Source organism: Notolepis coatsorum (genome assembly GCF_963971535.1).
Source record: "Notolepis coatsorum genome assembly, chromosome: 6".
Taxonomy (NCBI): Eukaryota; Metazoa; Chordata; class Actinopteri; order Aulopiformes; family Paralepididae; genus Notolepis; species Notolepis coatsorum.
Window position 1 is genome coordinate 117,144,230 of NC_140170.1, and position 14,150 is coordinate 117,158,379.

Consider the following 14,150-nt stretch of genomic DNA (forward strand, 5'->3'; position numbering starts at 1 on the left):
TTGACAGAGTTAAAAAATGTTCACTATCATTGGCCCGCCACACAATGGCTTGGGTAAAATTTGGCCCGTGGGCAAACCTAATTGCCGACCCCTGGTATAGGAGGTTAAAAGCTCAACTGAGCATGGCCAGTGCAGCGCTTCAGCACAGTACCTTCATTATGAATGTATTCAGAGGTCATACTGGTGCAGTTACCAGCAGTGGAGCACCACAGTTATGGGTTCAGTGCCTCTTGAGTCTTTTCAAACACAAACGTAATTCATCAGCAGGAAACTAGTGGCACGTAATATTTGCAGTTCAAATAAATAACTCTCAAACAATGTTGAGAACGTTTGTTCCTGACGGCTTGGAGGTCTGCTGTACCTGTAAGGCAGCCCGGGCACGCTCCTTTGCTATCTCAGCTCCCCCCTTATCCTCTGGAGAGGTGGGGTTAGCGGGCGGTGGCGGTGGTGTGGTCGGCTGTTGGTGGGTGCTGTAGGCACGGACCAGAGGGACTCTTCCTGTGAGAGATTGGGGTAGGGAGAGGCGGTACAGGCAGCCAGTCCCATGGCTCCAAGGTGGGATGGCAGCCCCTCTGTACCTCATGGGGACAGGCAACAACTAGAGGTTCTGCAGGGAGGTTTAGCTCTTACAGCCCACTATTGTAAAATGGACATTGGAGCAGCAGGCACCTGTGAAAATAACAAGCAGAATTCAATATTATGCACTGCAGTGATAAAGCTGCACACCTTCCAAGGTTTTCAACACCTTTGTCAGGTATGGAAGTTGTGGCCATGGCTTTATTATTAGCTATTACTATTCACAGCTTGGTAGACTGATATAATCCTGACTATTCCTAATCATCTGAAAATGTACAACATGAGCTAGGTGGGCATTCAACCCTTAGTATTCAGTTCCCTATATTAAGACAGTAGGAAGGCTGAAAGGGGGACATTCCATCCTAAACCAGCAGGTGTAGCTTACATGTACAGCATTTAGATGCCTCACCGGATATGGAATTGTCAGGCGGTGGGTCTTGAATACTAGCTTACATGTAGCGGCTGCACAGGCAGGTGTCTTGAACACAACAACCTTTTGAGGGACCCGCATTAACCACTTAGTCTGTAAAGTCCCCCAGACTACCAGTACCTAGCTAGTAATGTTAACATGCGCTCCCACAAGGAAATTACTAAATTAACACTGCCATTGGAAAGAGGAGCTTTTCCCCTATCCATAGGTGTATGACCATAATAAGGTAATTTATAGTTCATAATTAAATGTTTTATGTATAATTCAAATGGATTATAATTCAGTACTGTATCTACAAATCCTTCTGTTTAATCATCTTCCCTTTATTCATTTGCTTAGATTTGTTGTACACTTGATCCTAAGAAGGTGCTGAATGAGCTCAGTGAGCAAAGTCGGAGGTTGCACAATTTTAACATGGTGTTATTCACTGTCACAAAAGAAAATTAAGCTTCCTTTGTTTCATTATGATTTACTCAAGCATAGTAACAGTAACAGACACAATATTTCTGACACTGCGAATACATCCCCTGAAGTCCATAGATGTTCTCTGGCGATTCCCACCCCTAATACAGATATACAGATATATATCATGACATTTATAGGGCTGTCTTAAATACTTCGAAGCTTCGTTCGTTGGGCATGGGATTCGAATATGAAAATAAAATTTGATTATTAAATACGTTTTTTTTTTTTTGCTAAATCAACTCTGCCTCTCTTTGTTAACTATAACCAATGCTGTTTGTTATTTAAGATGAGGTCGGACTCTGCACTGACAAATTTGTGTTCATTGTGCTGCTTTTATAAAGCCTCAAATGATGGCTTACAATATTTCATGAAAGCAAAGTGTTTTGTTTGTCTAAGATTTAAAAAGGTTTAAACTTTACAGCACTGACAAAGTTGAACAAAGTGCTGTACAAGTCCCACAACATTAAAAATAAAAAAATGTAAAATGTAATCTCGACGCTTCGAATTAAAATCGAATTTCGGCCCCCGAAGCTTCAAATTCCAAAGGTCAGCCCTAGACATTTATGACATACAGGTATACAGTATTGTTACATTTGTGACATACAAGATATGCAAATATACAGTACTGTTAAACAGAGATCCTAACAGAAAATATATACATACAAGGGGGAGGAAACTGTACATTAGGAGGGGGTGGGTGGGTGGGATGGGTTGTTTGGACATTTAGGGGGGCCAGTTCGAATTGCAGCCTCCTGTAGGTGCTCTTTGAGAGCTGTTTTGAAGGTGGGTAGGGATTCAAAAATGTTTACAGCTGTGGGTAGGGCTAGAGCTGCCGCGATAACCGCATTACCGCGGTATCGCTGTTGCATCACGCTCACCGCAGAGTTAGGCTGAATACCGCGTCACCGCTGTTTTTTATCATAATAATAAAGTTGGCTTGCGGCTTTGCAGATATACCCTACTCGGTTCCAAGCGACCCTATTGGGTAGAAGTGGTACCAGAAAAGTCATGTGAAACATTGCAGACCACTGACTGGTCAGAAGAGAGACGCGTCACAGTTTGGAGGCTCTGAACAAAAACAGAACGCCGCCATCTTTACTGCCTCGCTAAGGATGCATTTCATTCAGGATTTGTTTGCGACAGAACCAAGTGCAATAAACAAAAAAGAATGGATTCACTGTGTATTCTGCCTTATTTATTGATGAAACAAAACCGACATCAACCCAATTTACCACCGAGCGGAGAGTTTAGTGTCACAACAAGATCGCTGATGTGTTAAGTTTGTTGTTGTTATTAGCCTAATACTACCGTCAGCCGATATACACGAGAGGTAACGTTAAACCCGGGTTGCTTGGTAGAATACACAATGAGAGGTAACGTTAGCTTTGGCAGAATAGACGCAACGAGAGTATGGTTAATGTTGTTATTGATTGATAATGTTTTTTTTGTATTTTATTTTTTTTATTATTTTTTAAACAAACACATAAACAAACATGACAACACACAATAGGATATACAAATACACATATGCTCCAGCTCGTACCCCCCTCTCCCGGACCCCCCATTGGATAATCCAACCATTATAATTTGTTCCTGACCAGACACTACCATTATATGCTGGCTTTTATTCTCTCCACCACTTCTAACCACATTGCCATTTTGGATTCATTGAGACCCAAAATTCTAGCTGTTGATATTTCTTGATAAATCACATCGAGATATGTAAGAATCCAGACCTTACGGCACATTTTTTCCGGTTGAAACCATCGTGATGCTATCAGCTTTTTAGCCACTGTGATACCGGATAAAACCAATCTCTTTAGCTGTGGAGGTACTGCATGCTCAAATACATCATTCAGCAGTAATACAGAGGGGTGTACAGGTATATCCAGAGTTAAGAGATTTGACAATTGCTGGGTCACTTCTTTCCAAAATATCTTAACTGGTGGGCAGTCCCAGTACATGTGCATAAATGTCCCTTCGTCCCCATTTGTACATAAGGAGCATTTGGAGTCTTGTTTAAGACCCATTTTGTTCAGTCTTATAGGAGTTAAGTATGTCCTGTGAATATAGTTAAGATTGATTTGTTGATGGTCCGGGTTCCTTGATGCAAGGCGTACATTTGCCCAGGCTTCTTGCCAGTCAAAGTCTATCTCCAGGTCTGGTATATCCCTCCTCCAGACTGAGTCTAGATGTAGGGTTTCATACGAGGCCGTTAGTAATTGATGATAAAAATCGGAAACAAAACCTCTCGATGTCTCTCTTTCATAGAAGAATTTGTGGTATCTGTGGTGTACAATTGGTATCCTTAATGGAACACCGTGAGCCTTCAAACATGCCAATAACTGTGCGTAAAAATAATATGAGGACTTGGTGAGATAAATTTTTTTGCATATCTCATCAAAACTACAAAAACCCTGTTTGTTGAAAACGTCTCCTAATGTGTGTATGCCTTGCTTTTCCCATCTAGGGAATCTTATAGGTTGTTTTCCAATCAAGAGTGCATTGTTATTGAATAAGGGAGTATGATTATGCCATTTATGTGGGATAGAGTCTTTTTTTTGTGTTTCACGCCATATCCGGATTGCATGAGTGATTATGGGGCCAAATTTCCGTTCGCATTGCTTAATTGATAATTTGGTGTACACTATGTCCTTCAGCCTATGTGGAGCTACTATATTTTCTTCTAAATTTCTCCAGGATACTGATGCTTGGGGATCAAACCATGTTGTCAGTGGTCTTAAAGTGTATGCCTTAAAATAGTGGTGGAAATCTGGAAATGCCATACCACCGTCTGCTTTGTTTCTCTGTGCGGTGGATCTTTTTATACGTGGTGGTTTGTTATTCCAAATAAATTTGTATGTGGAGGAGTGTAATTATTTCCAGTAACCCTTTGGAGGGGGTAACGGTAGCATTGAGCTGAAGAAGTTGATTCTAGGTAGGACGTCCATCTTAATTATTGATATCCGTGCTTGTACTGAGTTTTTAAGTTTTGACCACCTGACAAGGTCGTATTTGATTTTATTTTGGATTTTTATGTAATTGTGCTTCACCGTTTGGCTTATGGTAGGGAATATTTCAACTCCCAAACATCTAAAGTGTTTTACCATCGGTATCTCTTCTGGGAGGGTTATATTTCTTTTTGCAGGGGCGTTAAGTGGGAGGAAGGCCGACTTCGGCCAATTTATCCTAAATCCCGATAAATCTCCAAAGTCCTCAATCAACTTGAGAAGATGAGGCAATGCGGTGTTGGGGTTTTGCATGAACAGTATTACGTCGTCCGCATATAAACTAATTTTGTGTTGTGTGCCCTTGATTACGATTGGTTCTATGGATTGGGATTGTCTTATATATTGTGCTAAAGGCTCTAATGATAGATCGAATAGTCCGGGACTAAGGGGGCAACCCTGTCTGGAAGACCGTGATACTGGAAAGATTTCGGAGGTGATTGTACCTGTTGTAATCATGGCCGATGGGTCTTTGTATAATACTTTAATCATATCAATGAATCCTTTTCCTAACCCCATCCTTTCTAACACTGCCCATAGATACGACCATTCCAACCTGTCAAAAGCTTTCATTGCATCCAGGGACAGCATCGCCTTAGGTGTGTTGTCTTCCTTGTTAGCATCTAGTACGTGTAGTAATCGTCTTATGTTATCAGTGATCAGGCGGCCTCTTATGAAGCCTGTTTGGTCCGGATGAATTAAAGACGTCATATGCTTTTGTAGTCTGATGGCTAATACCTTAGAGTACAGTTTGATATCGGTTCCGAGGAGGCTTAAAGGTCTGTAACTACCGCACTCGGTGGGGTCTTTGTCTTTTTTGAGGAGGACTGTTATGAGTGCAATATTGTCATTCTTATGGAAGTTCCCCTCCTTGACTGAGTATAAAATCATATTTAGTAATAATGGTCCAATTATGTCCCAACAAGAGAGGTACATTTCTGGTGGGATACCGTCTCTTCCAGGGGCCCTTCCACTTTGCATTTCAGATATGGCCTCCCTAAGTTCATCTAGTGTGATCGGTGTTTCTAACTGTTTAGCGTCATCCTCTGAAAGTTTAGGGAGGTTAATTTGATTAAGATATTTGTCCATCTTGTTTTGATCGAAGGTCGTTTCTGATTTGTATAAGTTGGAGTAGAATTCTTTGAATGTCGTGTTTATTTCTTTGGGTTCTGTAACAAGTCCTTGTTGTGCTCTAATGGTAGTTATATCTGCAAATTTTGCGTTGACTCTTAGTCGCATAGCTAATAGGTGACTTGGTTTGGAACCTTGGGAGTACTGCTGTTGTCTTGTGCTACGTATTTGCAATTCAGATTGTTGTCTGTATATGGCGTTAATCTTTTTTTAGTATATTGACTTGATTTTCCAGTTGAACCGAGTTGTTGTATTGCAAAGAATTAAATAACGTTGAGTAAAGTGTTTCCAGTTCAGCCAGTTTTGAGCATCGATTCTTGCGTATTTGGGAGGAAAAGCTATCAGTGAAATCCTTGATCATTCCCTTTGTCGACATCCATAATATTCTGGGGTCCTGCACCGAATTCACATTTATCCGTAGGAATACCGTAAGAGCTTCTTTGATTTGTGTAATGAATTCCTTGTTATTAAGCAGCATCGTGTTAAATCGCCATCTTGGGGCTCGGGATGATAGTATACCAAATGTTCCTTTTAAGAGTAAATAACAGTGATCAGACAATGCATTGGGTATCATTTCCACATCGTAGTTATCAAATAGTCTCGGGGTTGTGAAAACGTAATCTATTGATTGATAATGTTGTTATTGATTGATTGATTGATTTAAACTGTGTTAAACTCTGGCTTGCTGCAAGCCCTCGGACATGGCTAATTGGCTATGCCCACGGAGCTTTCAGTGTACACAAGCGAGCGGCACCGCCTGCATCCCCACACGGAGACAAACGGAGTAGTACCTGGCTGCAGTGGAAAAGGAACGAAGTACCAGGTGCCTAAAGCGGGTCGAGTCGAGTAGGTACTATGCAGTGGAAAAGCGCCATTAGACTAGAGGCAGGCTATAAGAGTAGACTACTAAAAAAAAAAAAATGCATTCAAACTTTTTTTTTTTTTTTTTGCGCACTGTGCGGTAATAACCGCGGCGGTAGGAAATATTTCGCAAATTTATGCGGTAAGGAAAATATCAATACCGCGGCAGCTCTAGGTAGGGCATTCAACATTGATGTGGCATAATTGCAAAACATGTTTAGTCCCTTGTTTGTGCCGAATCTGAGTTAAACATGATTTGTGGAACTCCCTCTGGTGTTGTGGTCGTGGTATTCACTGACCTTTGGGAAGTTTCAAGTTTCAAGTTTCTTTAATAGTTGTCATACAGAAGTACAGAATACTTTTGTACAAAATGCTTCTTACTGTTGCGCTCCAGAGACTGTGCATGACAAGATAAGTATGAAATAAAAACATAGTAAAAATTAGAAGTAAAAAAGAGGTCACAGTGTTCAGTTTAGACATATGTACAATGTTCGTAGACGTAGTTACCATACAATATACAATACTGTGCAGTGTACTAATATACAATACTATATAGTGCAAGGCATAAATGGACGAGGTGCAGTTTAGGTACAATTCACAGTAGGTGTACGAGTTGTAGTGCAAATCCTTTATCAATAAATATAAAGTGTAAGTGTGTTTGTGTGATCTAAAGTGTGGAGAGTGGGTGCTGCAGTGTGTTGTTTGTTTGAGTGAGTGTGTGCGTGTGGGTGTGTGTGCTGTGTGCATTTGATGGTTGTTGCATAGTGATTATTGTTCGTTTAGCGATTTTTTTTTTCGTTTAGCAGCCTGATGGCCTGGGGATAGAAGCTCCTTCTGAGTCTTTCTGTGCTCGCCTTAAGACTCCGGTATCGCTTGCCTGACGGCAGCAGTTCAAAGAGGCAGTTGTTCGGGTGGCTCGAGTCCTTAATAATTCTCTTAGCCTTCCCCTTGCACCGCTTGTTGTAAATGTTCTGGAGGGTGGGAAGCCCCCCTCTAATTGTGCGTTCGGCTGAACGTGTCACTCTTTGTAGTCTGCTACGGTCTTGTGCAGTGCTATTCCCAAACCAGGAGGTGATGTTGCCGGTCAGGATGCTCTCTATTGTACATGAGTAGAAGTTCCTAAGGATCTTCTGACTGACTTGGAACTTCCTTAGGCGCCTGAGGAAGTAGAGGCGTTGTCGTGCCTTCTTCACAACACTGTCAATGTGTGTGGTCCATGTCAAGTCCTCGGATATGTGGGCTCCGAGGTACTTGAAACTGTTCACTCTCTCAACTGGTGCCCCGTCGATGCTGAGGGGGCTGTAGTCCTTGACCCCCGACCTCCTGAAGTCCACAATCATCTCTTTTGTTTTGCTGACGTTCAGGGAGAGGCAGTTCTCCTGACACCACTGTGACAGGTTCTCTACCTCTTCCAGGTAGGCCCTTTCGTCGTTGGCAGAGATCAGGCCCACCACTACTGTGTCATCAGCAAATTTGATGATGGTGTTGTTGTTCCGCTGTGCTACGCAGTCATGTGTGTACAGGGAGTAGAGGAGGGGGCTCAGAACACAGCCCTGGGGGGCCCCTATGTTGAGCGTGATGGATGAGGAGGTGCAGTTGCCGGCTCTTACCACCTGGGGTCTGCCCGTCAGGAAGTCCAGGACCCACTGGCACAGGTCATAGTTCAAGCCCAGGTCCCTGAGCTTGGCTATGAGTTTGGAGGGGACTATGGTATTGAATGCTGAGCTGTAGTCGATGAACAGCATTCTCACATAGTTCCCCTGCCTCTTGTCCAGATGTGATGCTGCTGTGTGCAGCACATGGGCTATGGCGTCCTCCGTGGACCTGTTGGGGCGATATGCAAATTGCAGAGGGTCCAGGTTGATGGGGAGGGAGGAACAGATGTAGCCCTTCACTAGCTTCTCAAAGCACTTCATGGCTATGGAGGTGAGGGCTACAGGGCGGTAGTCGTTGAGGCAAGCGGGCGTAGATTTTTTGGGTACAGGGATGATGGTGGACTTCTTCAGACAGGTGGGGATGACGGCCTGTTCCAAGGACAGGTTGAAGATGTCAGTGAATACCGGGGCCAGTTGGTCGGCACAGACTTTTAGGACGCGGCCGGGGATGCCGTCCGGTCCTGCTGCCTTCCTGATATCCACTTTTTTAAAGATCCGTCTCACCTCATGCTCTGTTACCCTGAACACTGAGTCTCCATCAGCAGACCCCCCCCCCCCCCCCCCATTGCCGTGGTTTGTAGGCTGGTGTTGTTATTCACAGCCTCAAACCTCGCATAGAAGGAGTTGAGATCATTTGCTAAGGAGATGTCACTGTTCAGTTTGAGGGGGGTTCCTTTGTAGTCTGTCATTGTTCTGAGGCCCTGCCACATGCCTCTAGAGTCAGCCTGTTCAAACTGAAGTTCAACTTTATCCCTGTAACGCCGTTTTGCCTCTATTACTGCTCTCCTGACGTTGTATCTTGCCATCTTGTGTTCTTCCATGTTGCCTGTCACCAGCCCGGTATTGTATGCTGATGTGCGCACTTTCAGAGCCTCACGGACGGATTTGTCTACCCAGGGCTTTTGATTTGGGTAGATATTAATTTTGGTGGAGGGGATTATTACTTCTACCTGAGTACAGACATAGTCAATCACCGTTTCGGTGTATTCGTTAATATTGGCTGTGTTATCACGGAATACACTCCATTCTGTGCTTCCCAGCACTGCTTGGAGTGACTCCACTGACGTCACGGCCCAACGCTTAACCTCTCGCGAGACCACCGGCGTTCGCTTGAGACTCTGTTTGTACTTTGGCAAAAGGAATATGGCGGCGTGATCGCTTTTACCGAATGGACTAAGAGCCTGTGACTTGTACCCATTCTTAAATTGCGAGTATACATGGTCTAATATGTTCTCGCCTCTGGTGGGACAGGTCACATGCTGATAGAAATTCGGCAGCACCTTTTTAAGACGCGCGCTGTTGAAATCCCCCAAGACCAAAATGGCAGCGTCAACATTAGCTGCCTGGAGTTTGTTTACCTCGTCGTGAAGTTTTGAAAGTGCGACCCCAGTGTTCGCGTGTGGTGGAATGTACACTCCGATGAGGATGATGGACGTTAACTCTCTTGGGAGGAAGAAGGGTCGACATTTTATCGTGATAAACTCCAGGTCTGGGGAGCAGTGGTTAGACAGTTCCTTTGTGTTGCCTAAATCGCACCACTCCTTGTTTATCATGAAGGCAATGCCGCCTCCTCTCGTCTTTAGTGACTCTTCTGCCGTCCGGTCTTTGCGGAGAACGAAGAAGTGGTCTGCCGGTTCTATTGCGTGATTCGGGACATCTGGACTCAGCCAAGTTTCTGTGAAACAGAGGACGTTACAATCCCGAATGTCCCTCTGGAATTGGATCCTTGCTCTGATGTCGTCCAATTTGTTTCCTATCGATTGCACATTGGCCAACAATATGCTGGGCAATGTGGTTCTGTGTCGTTTGGACCTCAGTCTGTTCCGGACCCCGGCTCTCTTTCCTCGTCTTCGCGGCGGTTTCTGGTCTTGGCCATGGCCGGCATAACAAAGGATCTCGGCGGGCCATTTCTGCTGTTCAGCGATCCGATCCAGAGAGCAATCCAAGCGGTAAGTTTTTCTTAATCCAATGTCAATGATTGACTGACGGTCATACACATATAATGCACCAACAGTTGGTGCAAATAAAACTCCTAATACTATAAAAATTAACAAAATAAAGCACAGTCTCGTCGGAGCGATCAGAAAGGCAGCCATCAGAGCAGCGCCAGTATTTCGACATGTACATGAGTACCTTAGTGGTTGTAGACCAGGCCCCTTGCAAGTTGCTGTACTCTGTCGTCTACTCTAAGCCATCCTAGGTTGTCAAAATGGGCAGGGGTGAGGTGGGTTTTAGGAGTAAGGTCAAGCAGTAGTCTGACCAGTTTGTTTGTAATCTTGTTTTTAGTGCTTTGAGGTGCAAGCATATAGTCGTAGTACCCTTGAATGAGTGCTCCTCTTAAAGGTCCCGTGTCTTGCTATTCCTTTCACTATTTGGGCAACTTTACACAATTCCTGTGAGTCTATGGAACACATCTGTAAAGTTTTTAAACTTAAAAAAAAAAAAAATTCATTGTTTTGTATTTCTAATCAAGTACTCTAAACAAAGCAGCATTTTTCCACTTCAAGATTTCAAGCTGTTTTGGGCTGGGCTCCGCCCATAAGCGCTTTGAGTGACAGTCACCCACACAGCGTGATACATGTATACGAGAGAGAGCGAGAGAGAACGAGCGAGCGAGAGAGAGAGGGAGAGAGAGATAGGGATACATTGCTCCGTGCGCGTTTGTGTAAAATGCTGCAGGTGGACCGTGGAGAGAGAGAGGGAGAGTCAGGGACAGGGAGACCGCTTCCGCATTATTCCCACTGCTCAGTTGTGGAGTGAATTGTTGATTCTCTCTGTCGGCACTACTGGGTGGGAATCGCCAGAGATCTCGTGATACGATACTATCGCGATACTTGAGCCGCGATTGATACTCGATATATCGCGAATATTGCGATAATTTTAAAAGATTTTATCAAAAAAATTTTTAACTGCAAAGTAAAACTGTCCATGTTTTATCTAATAAAATAAAGTTCAGTCTGTTCATCTCACTTCAATATTTGTTATTGCAGAACATGGTATTTTCTCAAGCAGACAGATGTAAACACTGTAATCTGTGTTGCATGTACCTGACAAACTTTATGAATAATTAAATATCGATACTTGGCGTCCCTGTATCGATACAGTATCACCACGCAAAGTATCGCAATACTACTACGTATCGATTTTTTCCCCCACCCCTAGTCGGCACCCGCGCACATCAACCCGTTTGAGGAAGTGTCAGTATTTACACTGGCTTTGTTGTTGAGTGCGCTACAACCATAGCGGGGACGTTAGTTATGCAGATCAGCTCCTTGCTACTTAGGATAGCGAGTCAAATCAGAATGGCTTAGTTCACTGGGGGAGGATATAGTCTCAAATGAATTGGAGCAATCCGTGTTGCTCATGGGACAGGGTTGCACGCCGAGCAACCGGCTCTGTGAGCAGAAGCACGCGCACGCACATGCACGGATGTGCACGTGCATGTAGGGCTGGGCGATATGACGATATTATATAAATATCGGGTACAGTTCATTAACGATACACTTTTTAAACGTATCGTGGATATCGTGATGTTTTGCCCAACTGTCGCGTCAATCTGGTCCACACGTTGAAACTTTTGAACAGTGCCGCCCCACACACACTACTGCATCAAAGTTACTACTTATGATAACAAAGGCATTCGTTTTGTGGAATTAACGTTATATAGTTACACGTTCAATAACATCAGCGTATTTACATAGCAACGTCCGAGGTCGACCTAGATATAGCAAGCATTAGTCGTTCATATCTCAGCCCGTGCTGACTCAGTTGTGCCCATTCTGCGGTCTGTTAATAAAGTTTTCAATCAGACAGATGTATGGAAAGGCTTTTATTATAACATCCGTTGCAGTAAAATCATTATGCCTCCAGTCGTTTAGTCATCCTGCGGAGCTAAAAGCTAAACGTCGGCCGCGGGGAGCTACCGCTACCATTGTTGAACTTGTTGTCATTGAGCTCTCCAATGGCGAAAGTAAAAAATTAATATGCGCTTGCCGATTGGTTCTAAGAACAGCAGGGCGGGTGCAAGCGGTGTGACGTAATTGGCAGACTCGACTGTCAATCAAAATTATTCTGTTTGCCGTCTGAATGAATGAAAACGTTATTAACAGATTGCAGCATGGGTACAATACAGTACAGCTCAATACAACAACAGTGGACTGGAGGATGCAGACCAGAGAAAGACTTTCGTCTTGTTTACATCAGGGTCCCCCATTTTCAATTAATCATATTTCATATCTAAATCATATAATATCTCATTGCTAAATATATGCAATATATAATCTAATAATCCAATAATCTAAATCTAATATATAATATAAAAATGCTAAATGCATGGGTATTTTATTTTGTCTTTAATGTTAACTCAAATACTGTCTTGGTAAGCCTCATAATGAATTGTTTGGGGGGAAAAAGAAAAACATCGTGATGCGTATCGTGTATCGCCGAAAGGTCAGAAAATATCGTGATATCATATTTAGGCCATATCGCCCAGCCCTACGTGCATGCACACAGGAATGCGCTGCACTCGACTGATGCGCCAAGTACCCACCTGGCTACGCGTGGCGTCATTAAAACACAGTGCAACCAGCTTTGAAATCACCAACACACCCCTGTACAACAAGATATACAAATATACAGTACTGTTTAAGAGACTGAGATTCTAAAAGAAAATAATATACATTCGAGGGGGAAGAAACTGTACATTGGAGGGGGTTGAGGCCAGGGGGGTGTTTGGACATTTACCGGGGCCAGTTTCGAATTGCAGCCTCCCGTGGGTGCTCTTTGGCCGTGCCCTTGTAAAGGCGTATATTGACATACTATTATTATTTACTCTTGTAATTTATGGCAGGATTGGCAGCTCACCTTAAATTATTATAAAGAGACATGTTATGCATGAAACACAAATTATTTGGGCATTATTTATAGTTTATATCCTGGACAATTGGGCCATTATTTCCCGTTATTTTATTTGATCTATATTAACCTCCCCCTTTCCACACTATCATTGATTGATTGAAAACTTTATTAACAGATTGCAGAATGGGTACAAATAAATACAGTACAGCTCAATACACACAATTGTTAAGGGGATGCAGACCAGAGAAAGACTTTTGTCTTGTTTACATCAGGGTCCCCCATTTTCAATTCATCATAACATATGACACACAGATAGACAGTACTGCTACATTTATACATTTATGACATACCAGATTTACATACAGTACAAAAAGAGTAAAAAAGAGAGTATACATTTGACGGAAAAACAGTAGGCCTACATTGGAGGAGGTTGGCTGGTGGGGGATATAGTACACATTATATATATGTACTGTATATATATATGCAGCATTATTGCACATGCTATCATACAGATGTATATGCAGAATATAGTTTGAGGTAGGTGTGTAAGGCAGGTGTAGACAGTGAAATGCAGGAGTTTGAACAGTATGGATAACAGATCCTAGAGTATAGGCAATCAGGTATAGGCACTATTAACTTTAACTATTATTTAACTGACTAGAAGTTTTCCCAATATGAAGTACTTCATGTATAAGAATGACTCACTTTCTAAATTCGAACGGAGGTACAAGACAGCAATGGAGTTCTGGACTAAATCACAGTCATTAAATCCGCTCTTCATAACTGAGATGACATGACTCAGTACGATACTATATGGTTAATGGTTATATGATACTATATTATTATGTGTTTGACACCATCAAACATTATGATCCCGAATGGTAATCGGCTTGGTTGTTACTTCCTACACAATTTTAGCTCCACGTTGCTGGTGGTAGCTAACAATAACAATAAACCAATGTTACAGTAGCCCTGTCTGTCTGTTATATAGTAGTCAGCATTGTTGATTCATTTGAATTAATCATACTCGTTAACATACCGGTTGTCTGTCAAAGGCAAATAGGGAACGTGTCTTCGGCTAACACGCTAGCTAATGTAAAATGAGGCACATACCGGTAGCTGGCAAGGGGTCATACATTGCGGTCAGGCATATAAAGAGCCTCCCAC

At 42.9% G+C, this 14,150-nt stretch overlaps 1 protein-coding gene across 2 annotated transcripts in view; it reads right to left on the reverse strand.

Annotated features, from left to right (window-relative positions):
• Positions 1-14,113, reverse strand: part of ccdc51 (coiled-coil domain containing 51) — a 45,777-nt gene extending 31,664 nt beyond the window's left edge. Inside the window, exons 1-2 of one of the 2 annotated variants that reach the window (XM_084316029.1) lie at positions 14,097-14,113; positions 362-669 (exon numbers count right to left, since the gene is read on the reverse strand). In XM_084316029.1, the coding sequence (XP_084172155.1) occupies positions 362-583 (222 nt within the window). In that variant the 5' untranslated portion in view covers positions 584-669; positions 14,097-14,113. Of the gene's footprint in view, positions 1-361; positions 670-14,022 lie in introns of both variants that reach the window. The other variant, XM_084316028.1, reaches the window with a different exon arrangement.
• Positions 14,114-14,150: the final 37 nt, after the last annotated feature.